Genomic DNA, 14,203 nt, shown 5'->3' on the forward strand with positions numbered 1-14,203 from the left:
CGGGTCACACGCCGGGGCTGCCGGCTCGGAGGAAAAGCGCGTGCCTCACGTCCTCCCTCCTAGCCCCGCCCCCTGCGCGGTGCGCACGCGCCGGCCGCCCCGTCCCGCCCCCTTCTCGTCCCCGCCGGGGTAATGGGGTGGGGGCGGGGGAGCCGAGATGGGGAGGCCGCCCGGGCTCCTAGACTGCGAGCACGCGAGCCACCGCCACCACCTCCGCCGCGTCACAGCTCCCGGGCCCGCCCGTCCCTGGCCCCTCCTTCCCGCGCCGCGTCCCCCTTCTCTTGCCCTCCCCCTCGGACCGAGCGGTGACTTAAGCAACGGAGTGCAGTGAAGCCCATTATTCTCCTTCCTAGCAGCCGCTCTGCGGAGCCTGTAGCGCGCGGCCCTCACACTCCGGCCCGAGATGAATGCCGCGGCAGAAGCCGAGTTCAATATCCTTCTGGCCACCGACTCCTACAAGGTAGAGGCTCGGGGCGGAGGCAGGTGACCAAAGAGGAGGGGGCGCGTCGCGGACAGGCGGGAGAGTGGCCGGGTCTGGGGTCGTGGCGCGGGGCGGCCCCGAGGGAAGGCGCGGACGGGTGGGCAGGCGGCGGCAGCGGGGCAGGTGAAGCTGGCGCCGCAACGGGAAGGAGGTGGATGGAGGAGGGATGGAGGGATGGACGACGGGAGGCGGGGCCTACGGTGCGCGGTAGGGGGGCGCGGCGAGGGGCTGAGGCGGGCCCGCGGCAGGCGCCGCCTGCCAGCCAGGCTTGGGGCTCGGCCGGCGCCGTGGGGTCGGGACCGGGGAGGCTCGGGCGTTCCCTGCCGAGCGCACACGCTCCCTGCGAGCGCGGCCTCTTGGTCTCGGACTGGGTTGGGCTGGGCGAGGACTTGCCGGAGGAGAGGGTCGGTTAGGTAACGGCCCCTGGGGTTTGGGGATGGAGACAGGGAGAGGGGTTTGAGAAATGGGGTTTTCCATGCCCAGTGGGGTCCGATCCACTCGCCCCTTGCTGGGCAGGTACGACCCTTCTCGAGGAAGGAGTGGGTGAGATGCTGGGAGAGGCACCGGAGCAGCCGCGTTCTGCCTGTAGCCTCTGCCCGTAGCCTCGGTGTGGAGGACACATGTCTGACCCCTGTTTCGGTGCTGGACCCGACCCACTCCATTGGCTGCGTTTCAAACTCCTTTGCTCCTGGTGATCACTTACGCTCCTTATCCGGTGATTCAAGGGCCGATCCGCTCTTACTCCATTGGGTTCACTACAGTATTTCTGTGAAAAGGAAAGTGAAACACGAGGAGTCGAAGAACTACAGATTTAACCTTGGGGAATTTGTTAGACAAGAAAATGGCACATTTGTGTTAGCATGCCTATTGGACACTTGCATGGATAGCTGCCCCATTAATTTATTTGAAACACACGTTAGTAAAGTGAAGAGAAAAAATCTAGCAAGTATTCTTTCCCTTGGTTTCTAAATTATATGAGGTAAACTGGACTATACTAAATTTTGTTAGCTAGGACACTTAAAAAAGAAGAAATGTCAAACCAGAAACCCCACTTGTACAAAATGAATTTTAGTGTTTTATTTGAGCAACAAGGTGGCTTGGCATATAGTGGTAAAGCATAGTACTCTCAAGGTTTTTGTTGTTGTTGTCGTTTGCTTTTTGTTTCTTTGTTTTTAACCGTCCTTATATATTCCGAGAAAGTGCTTTGGAATCCCAGTTTACTTAAGTTCTGTTTTGTCGGTTTCTTTACAATCGGTTTAAGATTCTGTTTATGATACTAAGATGGGTTATTGTTTAAAGTAGAGCTAAGTTTCACTAACAAGTGGTCTTTTATATGGAAATTTAAAGTGATATTGTACACTACTATAAGGGGATCATAATACTGTCAAGTATGGTTTACTTGGCCCTAAAACATCCTCTTGTGTTCATTTAGTTCAATTATAGTGTTTTTGGTATCTTTAATACTGGTTTTAGAATGGTTTCATTCACAGTTTTGATTTTTTAAGCTAAATCTTTAAAAGAGTTTTTGGATTTTTAACGAGCTGACTTATGAAATTATTGAATTGAAAATGGAAAATGTAGTCAGAGAAAGTCTAGCTTTTAAAAGCAAAATAATGCTAGTTCCTTTAGTTTTTAGTTCCACTAGCCATAAGGAATGTAAAATTGCTTTAATGTCATTTTCCTGGAGTGGTTTTAAAACGTTAGAATAGTGGATTATCGTAAGGTTTTCCAGTCTCTTAGCAAGGCATACTTAACTGCACTATTAGGGTTTGCATCTATTTATAAAATCTGTTCCAGTCTGTTTTCAAGTCAGGCTGGTACCTTTTCTAATATGAAACCTTTTCAGAAGATTCATATCTCATACCTGTTGCAGTTGACTCGATTTCAACTTATAGCAACCCTATAGGACAGGGTAGAACCGTCCATTAGGGTTTTAGTCAGTTTTTTCTTCCACCACTCCCTATGCTTCTACATCACCTCAGAAGTATTCAGTCGGGTTCATATATTTGATACCAGCAGCTTACAGAAGTACAGTAAAATATTCCATGGTCACATTTTAGTCCTAAATTTCATTTTTCCTTACATTTCTAGTGGTCTTTATAGCCTGTTTTCCATCTTTGCCTTTCTATATTACGTAAATAATCTCTAGAGGTTAGAAGTAATGAAACTTTTGTTTGTAAATTGCGTAAGAATGTTGCATGTCCTTATCAGTGCTTACAAACTGTTGGCCAGTTGTGTTGATGAAAGAAAGCAGGATGTTGATTTTTTTTTTTTTTTTTTTTAACTGAAGGAGGAGTAATTACCGTATAAGCACTATGACTTGGAATCGACTGGAGGGCAATGGGTTTGGGGTTTTTTGTTTTTGTTTTTGTTTTTATGAACTATGGAAGTTTTTTAGAAGTAGATGTGGTGGGCAAGCACTTGACAACGTGTAGGAGTTTTGTTTTTCCTTATATTCCCTCAAGAGGATTTAGGACAATTTGGAACTATGTATTAATTTCTATAACCTCATACTTTATTGTATATCATAAGATAATCTGATTTCACACAGGTATATGTGGTTGTTGCTTGATTTTCATCCTAGGTTCTTGTTACAAATAAAAAGAACACTTAATCTTAAGCGCTTATCATTTGTTATTTTCAAAATACCGTATTTTCCCCCAAATAACATGCCCACACATGTAACGTACAGAAATGACGAGGTAAAACAGTTCTGGCTTAGCATGCCCATGCACATACAACACATGTCTTGTGACATTTCCAGAAGTGAATTTTGACTTCATTTACCCATCCTCCCCTATTACAGGTAAATCATATTGTTCTGTCCGTTTTCTTTTGTTCCATTCATTTTCTCTAATCTCCTTTTTATGTGTATAAAAATACTGTGAAAATGTTCCTTTTGGTCATAATTCTATAACAGAGGTATAAGCCATGGTCAAGAAGTCATGGATCCAGTTTGGTACTCCCCCAGTAATTGGAAAATGAACAATCAAAACTGCACGTTTGTTTCTGTTAAGTTGATCATTACAGCATGTTAGTTTGAATGCAAAAACCTTATCAGGTTGTTTTAAGTGAAACCATTAGATTAGGTCTGGTTATTTCATCGTTTGACTTCTTAGTGTCAATCAAAGTCAACAACATGTAAAAAAAAAAAAAATGGCATAGCTAATGTGTGTGGAGGGGAAGGGGTTACGAGGTTGGCCCAAAAAAACGTGTGATCCTCCTGTTATTTGCAAAAATAAATACAGTAGTTAAAGGCAAAATTATCTATCGGGTTGTATTTATAATGTGCTAAGCCAGCTAAGGAACCCTGGCAGCACAGTGGTTAAGAGGTCCGCTGCTGACCAGAAGACCAGCAGTTGGAATCTACCAGCTGCTCCTTGGAAACCATATGGGGCAGTTCTACTCTGCCCTATAGGGTCACTATGAGTCGGAATCGACTGGATGGCAGTGGGTTTGGGTTTTTTTTTATTTGTTTGTTTGTTTTAAGCCAGCTAAGGAAAGGTGTATTTGGGCTAATCTTAGCCATTGCAGTGCTGAAGTATCATTGGGAACTCTTTCATAAAGGAGACAAATTTGTTTTTCCATTTTATCTCTGGGGTAGCCATTAGTCAGTTCCCAGATAACTGTGTATCATTAAAAAATGCTTTTCTGTCCCTTTCTTTTTTTCCCCTTGCCCCTATTTTGATACCGTTTGTAACAAAGTACAGCAGAGAATAGTTTTAACATTTCAGAACATTTTACCTGTAGCAGATTAATGGAAAATATTGTCAGAACAGATTTATTTGAATTTATGCTAATTGTGATACAGTCAGAGAGAATGATATCTAGTGTACAAATCCCTAAGCAATTTACAGTTTAAACCACATCACACATTAGTTGTTAAATGCACTGTCCAGTGTCGGTTGCTTCTCAAAAAATCACTTGTAAGTTGGTTATCTAGAACTCAGCACATTTGCATCCGTTCATTTAATAAATATTAGAGATCTGTTAGGTATTATAAAAGAAGACAAGGATGGGATAGTATCTGACATTTCAATATGGGAGAAAGTTAATTTTAGAGAAGTTACAAAGAGGTGTGTAATTTATATATTGTGATTAGGCACCCAAGACAGCTTTTTAAAAAAGATTTTACTTCATTAATGGCAAAATAACAGATTTTAGGTGTTTGAGATTTTTTGAAGAAAAGGTTTAGAAATAGAGAAGAATCATCATGGGGGCAAGTTAGTCCTGCCTGGGACTTTAGTTTCTTAGTGTTCTGTGTAACAGAATTATCAATTCTTAAAGATACCTGTGACATTTTGCATATATTTTAATTTCCCAATAAATTTTATATTATAAATTATAAGAAAAACTTAAGCAACAGAAACAAAATTACATATATAAATCATGAATATACATAATAGGAAGATTAATTTAGGTCAGTAATAATTGTATAATATAAAACAAAAATATCAGAAGCTAGTATCCTCTTTGGGAGTTGATGAAATCTCTCATTTGAGGTTGTGGCAAACAAGAAATACAAGTGGTCAGGAGGTTTAAGTTAAGAGGCTATATAATAATTATAGCAGGCTTTGCAGTTTCTTCCCTTCCTGAGAATGATATAATACAGAAATCCTTAAGCAGTATTTATAAAGTGGCTATTGTTTCATAAAGCCAAATAGCAGTGAATTATTTTCTGGAGCAACAGAAGGATATCCAGGACTTGAGAAATGTTTAAATAATATTGAAAAGAAGAATCAGTTATGATTTTTGCTGTTTGTAGCACATTAGCTTTGAAGAGGCAGAACGTCTTAGCCAGTGTAGGTTGAATGGATCCTCTTCTGCTTGTCCTTAGGTGCTGTATAGGTAATATAACTTGCTCTGTGACCGTGTTCTCTTACATGTACATCTTACTGCTAAAATGTTGGTTTGAAATTATTTCTTAGCAGTTAAAAATAGAATAATTAGAACTGGAAAAGTAGGTTAGTAGTAGCTATCTTTGGTCACCTGATCCCATTTTGGAAGGAAAGCTCTTCGAAAGACATTACATCGACCTTATGGGAAATCTAGAGAAGCTCAGCAGAAAATCAGCCTTTACTCTCACAGAAAGATTCAGTGTAATTCAAATAGTTCTCCAAAAAAAAATTTTTTAAGCTATTTACTTGGGACAAGGATTCTTGGCATTGGAAATACAGTTTTTTAATGCATTTGTTTGGCCAACATATCATAATGGGAAAAGATGCCTTTTTTATACATGTGGGGTTAGACCTTTTTGTTTTAGGCATTAAAATAAGACCAGTTGTTATTATGTGCTAAATAATAATTTTCAGAAGGTTGACTTTTCATGAAGTAAATCAATCACATAACAGTGAAATTAAGTTCTATTAAAAGCTGCCTTTCCCCCTGTGCCTATGCCTTTTACTATACATATATTTACATACAGCACTGCTCTGTTAGCTGCAGGAGGTCCATGCCAGTTTAGGAAACCCTTTTTTAAGGATAAGGTTTGCTGAGGATAGTTTAGAAATTTCTAGTTTTCTCTACAACATGTGAATAATTTTAAAGTTTAAATCCTGTCACATATTTTACAGTGATGGAAGCCAAAGCAGTGTTAAAGTTTATTAATGTGATCACTTCAATTATGAACACTGAAGCTTTTTATTAGTATTACTTATCATACTTGAAACTGAGCTCTTGATTTTTCTACCCATTTCTTCCCCACCTCAATAAATGGCACTATTACTCACTAGCTCCTCAAGGCCGTAATATCTAGAGGGCATCCTTAATTCCTCTGCTTCTCTTATCCCTCACTTTCGTTCTATCAGCCTAGCTTTCTTTTATCTCCAAAGATACTGGGAATCTGTCCAGTTCTTTCATCTCCTAACCTAGTCTCCTGCAGTAGCCTCTTAACTGGTACGCCTGGTTCCACTCTGATCATCCTATAATCTGTTCTTCACCCCACACACCTAGGCTGGTCCTTTTAAAATGTGTATCAGATCATATTTACCCCAGGTTAAAATTTATTAAATGCTTCCCATGGCACCTAATACAATATCTCGGCTCCTTATAATTGTCTGTAAGCCTTTTGTCATCTTGTTCCTTGCCCATCTTCTCTGATCTCACCATGTACTGCCCCAGTTCTCTAAGCACTAACTAAACTAGCCTTCATTCTATCCCTTATGCCAAGACATTTCCTGCCTCAGGCCTTTTATGCTTGTTATTTCATCAGTCTAGGGTACTGTTTGAGGTTCCCTGAATGGCACAAATGATTCGCCCTTGACTACTAATCTAAAGGTTGGCACTTCAAACCCACCCAGCAGCTGTGTGGAAGAAAGGCCTGGTGATCTGCTTCTATAAAAATTATAACCAATAAAACCCTATGGAGCATTTCCACTAACATATAGGGCTCCCATGAGTCAAAATTGATGCTACAGCAATAAACTTGAGGGTTTTTTTTTTTTTGTTTAGAGTGCCTTTTATTTGACTGTCTCCTTGTCATTTAAGTCTTGCTCAAATGTTACCTGCTCAGAGAAGTCTCCCAAACCTTCTCTAGCATATCATTCTTTTTAACATCCATTTGAATCTGAAATTATTTTGTTTACTGTTATTCTCTTCCCTTTTCAGCCGTCATTAGCTCTGTGAGAATAGGGACCACATCTAATTTACTTCCACACCTTCAGCATCTCAAACAGTGCTGGATACATAGTAGGTACAGGGTATGTATTTGTGAATGAATGAACTACTTTTTACAGTTTATTGATTTGAATTTTTGCTATGTTATCCCATTTTCTGGTGAAGATTCCAAGGGATTCAGATGGCCAGTTAGCAGAGAGTAAAATTAAGAAGAAAATAAACCTAGCAAAACTATTAAATCATCTATTGGCTGTACTCTTACAATAATATTTACTAAGAAGCTCTGCTTAAATTTTTTCCTATTAAAACAATGGGTATATACCAGTGTAAATAGATTAAACATGTTATTGTATTCTGCTATAAACTTCTTGGACGTGGATTGTTGTTGGATGCCATTTAGTCGATTTTGACTCATAGGAACCTCATGTGACAGAGTAGAGCTGCCCCATAGTGTTTTCTTGGCTGTTCTAACCCATCAGCCGCTCTGCAGGAGAAGGATGTGGCAGTCTTACTTCCATAAAGATTACAGCCTTGAAAACCTTATCTTCAGTTCTACTCTGTTTTATAGCATCACTGTGAGTCGGAACCAACTGGACAGCGACAGGCTTAATCTTTATGGAAGCAGATCATCAGGTCTTTCTCCCTTGGAACCATTGGGTAGGTTTGAACGGCACCAGTCTTTTGGTTAGCAGCAGAGCACTTAACTGTTTGTACCACCAGGTCACCTTAGGGCGTGGGTAGGTGGTAATAGTAAATTGTTGCATGGTTAATTGCCTGAGATTGCCTAGTGTGTTGATGCCTTAGATTCTCTAGTTAAATTCAAAAACTATTCTGTTAAGTTCCTCCAAAGAATATTTTAGAAGTCATACTTTAATCCTAGATAACTTTGTGTTTTCAGAAAAGGCATCCTAATATTTATGCAAAAGTAGGTTATAAAGTACTATAATTTAAAACAAAAAAAAAAACGACTTAAAGTAAAGCTTTAAAATTACAAACATTGAATTGTTTTCCAGAACTGGAACTGTATTTATATAATGGAAAATTTTTAGTATTCTTTTAAACCAAGATGGAATTAAATAATTTAGAGACATTTTCATTCAGCTTTTGACTGCTTAGTCTTCTCAAAAGAGGAAAATAATACTTTGAAATCTGATAGAAGTGCATCTGAACTGTGAAGAAGGTTGAACTATTGAGAGACACAACTATGAATCTGACTTTTATAAACTTACACTTTGTGATCCAACCTTTTTTTTCAAATTTTACTTTATCATGGGTGAGTTTTTTCTACTTCAATTTATTATTCCCGCTAAAGGAGTTGAAATTATTTAGGCAGTAAGCTGGAAGTTTTTATTTTGACATGCATTTTGGGTTTATTTTTAGGTGTTGTCTTTTCCTAATCAATTTCTTAAGTAGCTAAAGTAATGATCACTTGTATTTATTACTAGGCCATCATTCATGCGTGTGTGTGTGTGTGGTCTATATTTTAGTGAATTGGCTAGTAGATTTTATTGCTTTGAATTTTCTATTAGCTATTTCACCTAGCTACTTCTTAAATCTTACTAAAACTGCAGTCATATCAGTCCCTGGGTTTTAACCTGAAAACACTGACATGTATTTCTAGTTTTGATGAGGCCTCCTGTACGTTTAGGTTAGTATCTAGATATCTGGTGTACCTAAGCAAAACAGAAAGCTCCAGCTCTCCTGCCTAACTTAGTTATCAGACCACATATTAACATAAAGATTCACATCCAAGGTTACCTTTTGAGCAGCATAGAAGTGCTGTGCTGTTTCTGTAGGATTGGAGGTAAGCTTCTACTATGGGGGGAAAAAAAAACACAACAGTGCTATCCAGTCGATTCCGACTCATAGTGGCCCTATGCAATGCCCCATAGGGTTTCCGAGGAGCGCCTGGCGGAAACAGGAAATTAAATGTATTAAATGTGTGATCTTTTGATCCATCTGTAGAGGACTTTCATTCAGAAGTGTCAATGGAAAGACACTCATTTTAGAAGTTTTGGGCTAAGCCAGGTTAGCTTAAGTTAAAGCTAAGTTTTACCAGGACTGAGATTGTGCAGCCAAATTAAAGAAAAACTTTGGCTTTCCTAAGCTTGAGATCAGAGGTAAGGAGGAAAAATGGTTTGTATTCACAGTGTTTATCTATGAAACTTGTTCTGCAAAGATTTATTCCACTATTTTCCTGATTTACCCCATATCTTAAACTTTTAGGGCATTATTACTCCTGCTCTTCCATCTGTACAAATACACATTATTCTTCCAGTTATTTTTTACTGGTAAAAATGTTTTAATGTAGTTAAAACATTGAAATAAAATTCAAATTATAGTAAGCACTCATTTTTTAGTTTTTTTTTCCGCCTTGAAAACAGAAGCAGATAGATTTTCAATAGTAGCTCTCACCCAAGTTCATAGAAAAGAAATTTGTGAAAAGACCTCTTCCTAGTTTTAAACTCCTAAGGACTTGATGTTACATTTTGTAAGCATTCATTTCCAATTTCCAATTAGGAGGTAATTTTTTTTTTAAAGAATGATTACAGAACAATATTTTTCTGCTCCTGTTGCTCTCGTCCAGGTTTTTATAGTGTTAACTCTGAAGGCTAAAAGAGGATCACTTTCAGTACCTCATTATACAGATGAAGCAGTAGATTCATAAGAAGTCATTGGTTACTGACTTACAGAATATACCGCATCTAAAAAAAAATCTAGAGAGTAACAAGTACCAAACTCTGCTGACTTCAGTATGTGCTCCGGGCTTCTCTCCTTTCCTGAACAAAGGACTGTTCCCCATGACCTAATGAAATCCCTATTTTATTTTAAGTGTCCAGCTTAAAGGCTTTGTACCTCCTTAAGTTCAGCAGGTTTGTTTATAAAACTTAATACTGTCTTGTGGTTTTGCCTTTAAGGTACTGAACTATTAAAATTATCTTAATAAGTTAAGATACTTATTTTTTATTCTGTACAGCCAGGAAACTCAGATGATCAATAGCAAGTAAGAAATATAGTTTCTCCAGTTTTGAAATAATTTCAAGCCTTTTCTGTTGTGATTTATATTCTACTCTTCTGATGTTTTCTAACTGAAGTATTTCTCTTTATATAGGTTACTCACTATAAACAATACCCACCCAACACAAGCAAAGTTTATTCCTACTTCGAATGCCGTGAAAAGAAGACAGAAAATGCCAAAGGAAGGAAGGTGAAATACGAGGAAACAGTATTTTATGGGTTGCAGTACATTCTTAATAAGTACTTAAGAGGTATTACTTTTCCTAGTATATTTTAAAACACTGCTTTTATATAACTTCATAATTTTTCTCCTGTTATTGTTATTGGAAGTAACTTTGAGTAGTCAATTTTGATATTTAATGAATAAAATGATAATTTACTTAATTATAACTACTTTAGGAGTTGTTTGGGAAAAAATTTTTCGTCTGTTAATTTGATTGCATTGAATAGTGTAATTCAGGTTATGTGTTTGGTATTCTAAATATCAGAAATACCACATTTTCTGAGATGGTTAAGTTTTGGGATAAGCATAGGAAAGTCGGTAATTTTCTGAGGCTAATCTGGTTAGCTGATAGACTTTATTCATTAATGGAAAGTAAAGGATTTGTTATTGACCTGGGAACTCATTTTGAACTATGGTAGCAATTACTACAAAAATATTAGAACATTTTTATGCTAGTTAGTTTTACCTTAAAGGCCTGTTTTTCAAAAGTACACATCATGTAGACTTAGTCTCAAATGCATTTCAAAGCAGAGAAATCCCCAAATTCATTTCCATGTTTTTTTTGTTTTTTAATTATTTTATAACAGAATTTCCAGGGGGGGAATCATTCCTGGCATTTTTATACATCTTAGAAAATTTTGTCTCTCATCTTTTGATATAAAAATAATCTCAGAATTGAACACAAGATTAAGTTGAATTTTGAAATACAAATAATAGCCCCTTTCTGTAATCTTGCAATTTTAAGACCAGACAGTTCAGAAATGTTACACTATTGAAAACTTAGCCAGAAATCAAAAGTACTTCTGTGCCCCAAGAGTAACCAAGATACTTTAAATGAATTAACTAGTTTATCTTATCTAGAGAAAGTTACTAAAGATTAATGGCACACTGTAATTCACTTCTGCAGCTTTAAACACTTAGTAAAATATAATCTATTATTAATTATAGCTAAAATTTATAGATCACCTAATATGGGTGAGGAACCCTGGTGGTGCAGTGGTTAAGCATTTAGCTGCTAACCAAAAGATCAGCAGTTCAAATCTGCCAGCCACTCCTTGGAAACCCTGTGAAGCAGTTCTCTGTCCTGTGGGATCACTATGAGTCGGAATCAACTTGACAGCATTAAGTTTTAATATGGGCCAGCATTTATGTAAATGCTTCCTTAGTCTTAACTCGTTTAGTCATCACAACCACCTTTTAAGTAGTTTGTTTACTATTCTGTTTTTATAGATAAGGAAATTTTGAAAATTCTGATTTACCAACCCTGAAGACATCCTTCATTTTAATCACAAGGGAGTACGGTTTTTTCCCCATTTAACCCTATCATTGTACTTCTCCAGTATTTGAAAGGGCCATAGTCACCATTTGGCTTCTTTAAATGCCTCTTAAGTGTGGCAGTTGTTTTAGTTTAATGAACACCTGTCTCTCTAAAACAGGACTGAATCCAATACTTTCTGTCAATGGATTATCAGATATTATCAGTGGTGCATGAAATGAGGAACTGACATGTATTTATGTAAGGGTGCTTTTCTGTTTTGTGCCCAATATCATACTAGGGGTCTTACATGTAGTTTAATTCCCACAGCAGACCTACGAACTACATGTACTTATCCTTATTTATAGGTGAGGTGTTAAATTTGCCTTAATCCCCTACTTAAACATAGGTAACTTTGAGTACCCAGTCCTTTTGTTTTGTTTATTGAACTAAACCTTGCTATTAGTTCAGTTGGCCTATAGTATGAGCATTACCTGAATAATGTGAGAAAGTTCACTTGGAAAAATGAAAAAATACGAACTTTTGAATGATCTGTATTAAAAACTTACTTTCTCAAATTTGAAGATATATAAATTAATAGAGATAGAAAAGATATCTTCTAATGTTGAGTTAATTCACTGTTGATTTTTAAGAGTATTATGCATTTAGTAAAAAAAATGTTTTCTACTGCATGTCTGCTTTTAAAATAAGAAATTGACATTTATGCTTAGAGTGAGTGATTGGAAGTTAAAAGTGCTGATTCCTTTTCTGGCCCTGCTGTTGACTGTGGATGTGTCATTTAACCTCTTAGTTCTTATATTTTCATGCACAGAATGGGTGAAATAGCTAGGGACATTAATTCTATGACGGTTTGACAGCACACAATGCCTTTAGAAGTATAAGCAAGAAATGTTTATCATTTTAGGTAAAGTGGTGACCGAAGAGAAAATCCAGGAAGCCAAAGAGGTTTACAAAGAGCATTTCCAAGATGATGTCTTCAATGAAAAGGGATGGAACTACATTCTTGATGTAGGAAATGGTTTCATGTTTTAACCTGTTTTGGTTTTTGCTTTTAGTTCAAAATTTCTTACAAAGGAATAGATGATTAGACTGTAAATATAACTTTTTTTTTCTGTTTTTGACCTGAATATAATAGCTATTTTAGACATTATTGTGAAAAGTTATGGGTAACATTTAATAAATTTGCTTTCTATGGCAAATTGTTAGCAGATCTAAGTAATTTGTTATAATATAAACAAAAGTAATTTGTTGTAATATAAACAAGTTATAATTTGAATAACCAGAATTTGTTGGAAAGGTCATTTCATCATTTCTTTGAAGATACATAATAAAGAGCATGGTTATTTCGCTATTTCAGAATTTAGGTCCTTTTCCTTGACTGTAGATTATCTATGAAAATAGATGCTGTGAGTCTATCACTACACAATAATTCTGGGAAATTTCCTAACTGAATAGGCAGAATGGTTTGGTACAGATCCATTTCCTTTATCCCTCATTGTACTGTGATATTCATATGTAGCATGTTTGGATCTAATGTTTGAACTTCTGGGCATCCAGAGATGTGGAAATTGACATATAAAAATTGACTGCGGTTTTCTTTATTACAAATATAGATTGGAAATGTCAGAAACTGTCATAGAAACATGCTGTTAAGTTTTAATCAAGTTGTGCCTTAAAAATGAAAGCTTTTTCCTTCTAAAGACTATAAAACACAAAATAAAATATTTTTAACTTTCATGCGCATATTATAATACTGAGTTTTACAACTTGCTAATTACGGGCCTTTGAAGAAGGGTCGCTATGAGTCGGCAACAGGTTTGGTTTTGGTTATACTCATTAATATAATCCCCAGTGGCCAGGGTGATAAATCTTTCATTATATGTTCAGAGAATCTGAGAATTCCTAGATTCTCTGGAGATAATCTTGTCTAACCCAGTTTTACAAACATAACATCTAAGACTCAGAGGTGTTAAGTGACTTGTCCCAGGTCTCCCTGCCGATTTTCTGTCAAAGCCCAGGATTTCAAAGACAGCATCCTTTGTTATGATGCCTCCAGTATGGCTCATTAAACAGGTTTTTTTTTACTTAATTGCTGCATTAATAAGTCAGTTAAACAAGATTTGGGTATTGGTTGCCAAGGCTCATAGAAAGTATAGTTATGATTGACCCATCTCATGGTTTCAAGTCTAACAGAATAAAATGAAGCCCTGTTTAAGGTTGTTGGCAACACAAAAAGTAGCCGGGATTTCTCTTGTGTTTTTTTGTTTTCCTCTTTAATAGCTATCCCTTCTTTATCAGCCAGTTTAAATTTAGCCTTTCTTTTATGAAAACCCTATGGGACAGTTCTGCTCTGTCCTTTAGGGTCGCTATGAGTAGAATTGACTCGATGGCACTGGGTTTTATGAGTAGAATTGACTCAAAGGCAATGAGTTTTATGAAAATGGCCTATTAAAAGAAAGGTAATTATCTTGGAATACTTTTGGAATGTGTTAGAATAAACTCATCTTTTTTTTTTCTGAAAGGGCGGGGGAACTTTTTCTTTAGTTCAGTATGAAATTATCTCCCCCCAAAAAAAAAATTTTTTTTTTCT

General features: G+C 37.3%; 1 protein-coding gene across 7 annotated transcripts in view; it reads left to right on the forward strand.

Moving 5' to 3' along the window:
* The first annotated feature begins 294 nt into the window (after positions 1 to 294).
* NAMPT (nicotinamide phosphoribosyltransferase) overlaps positions 295 to 14,203 on the forward strand; it is a 104,907-nt gene continuing 90,998 nt past the window's right edge. For 5 of the 7 annotated variants that reach the window (XR_010322657.1, XR_010322658.1, XR_010322656.1 and 2 more), the window contains exons 1-3: positions 296 to 460; positions 10,209 to 10,365; positions 12,518 to 12,621. Coding sequence is in view for 3 of the 7 variants with exons in the window: in XM_023544521.2 (XP_023400289.2) it covers positions 404 to 460; positions 10,209 to 10,365; positions 12,518 to 12,621 (318 nt within the window). In the remaining 4 variants the exon portion in view is untranslated. Of the gene's footprint in view, positions 461 to 7,664; positions 7,754 to 10,208; positions 10,366 to 12,517; positions 12,622 to 14,203 lie in introns of all 7 variants that reach the window. The other 2 variants (XM_064289850.1, XM_064289852.1) reach the window with 2 other exon arrangements.

This window comes from Loxodonta africana, chromosome 8 (genome assembly GCF_030014295.1).
Source record: "Loxodonta africana isolate mLoxAfr1 chromosome 8, mLoxAfr1.hap2, whole genome shotgun sequence".
Taxonomy (NCBI): Eukaryota; Metazoa; Chordata; class Mammalia; order Proboscidea; family Elephantidae; genus Loxodonta; species Loxodonta africana.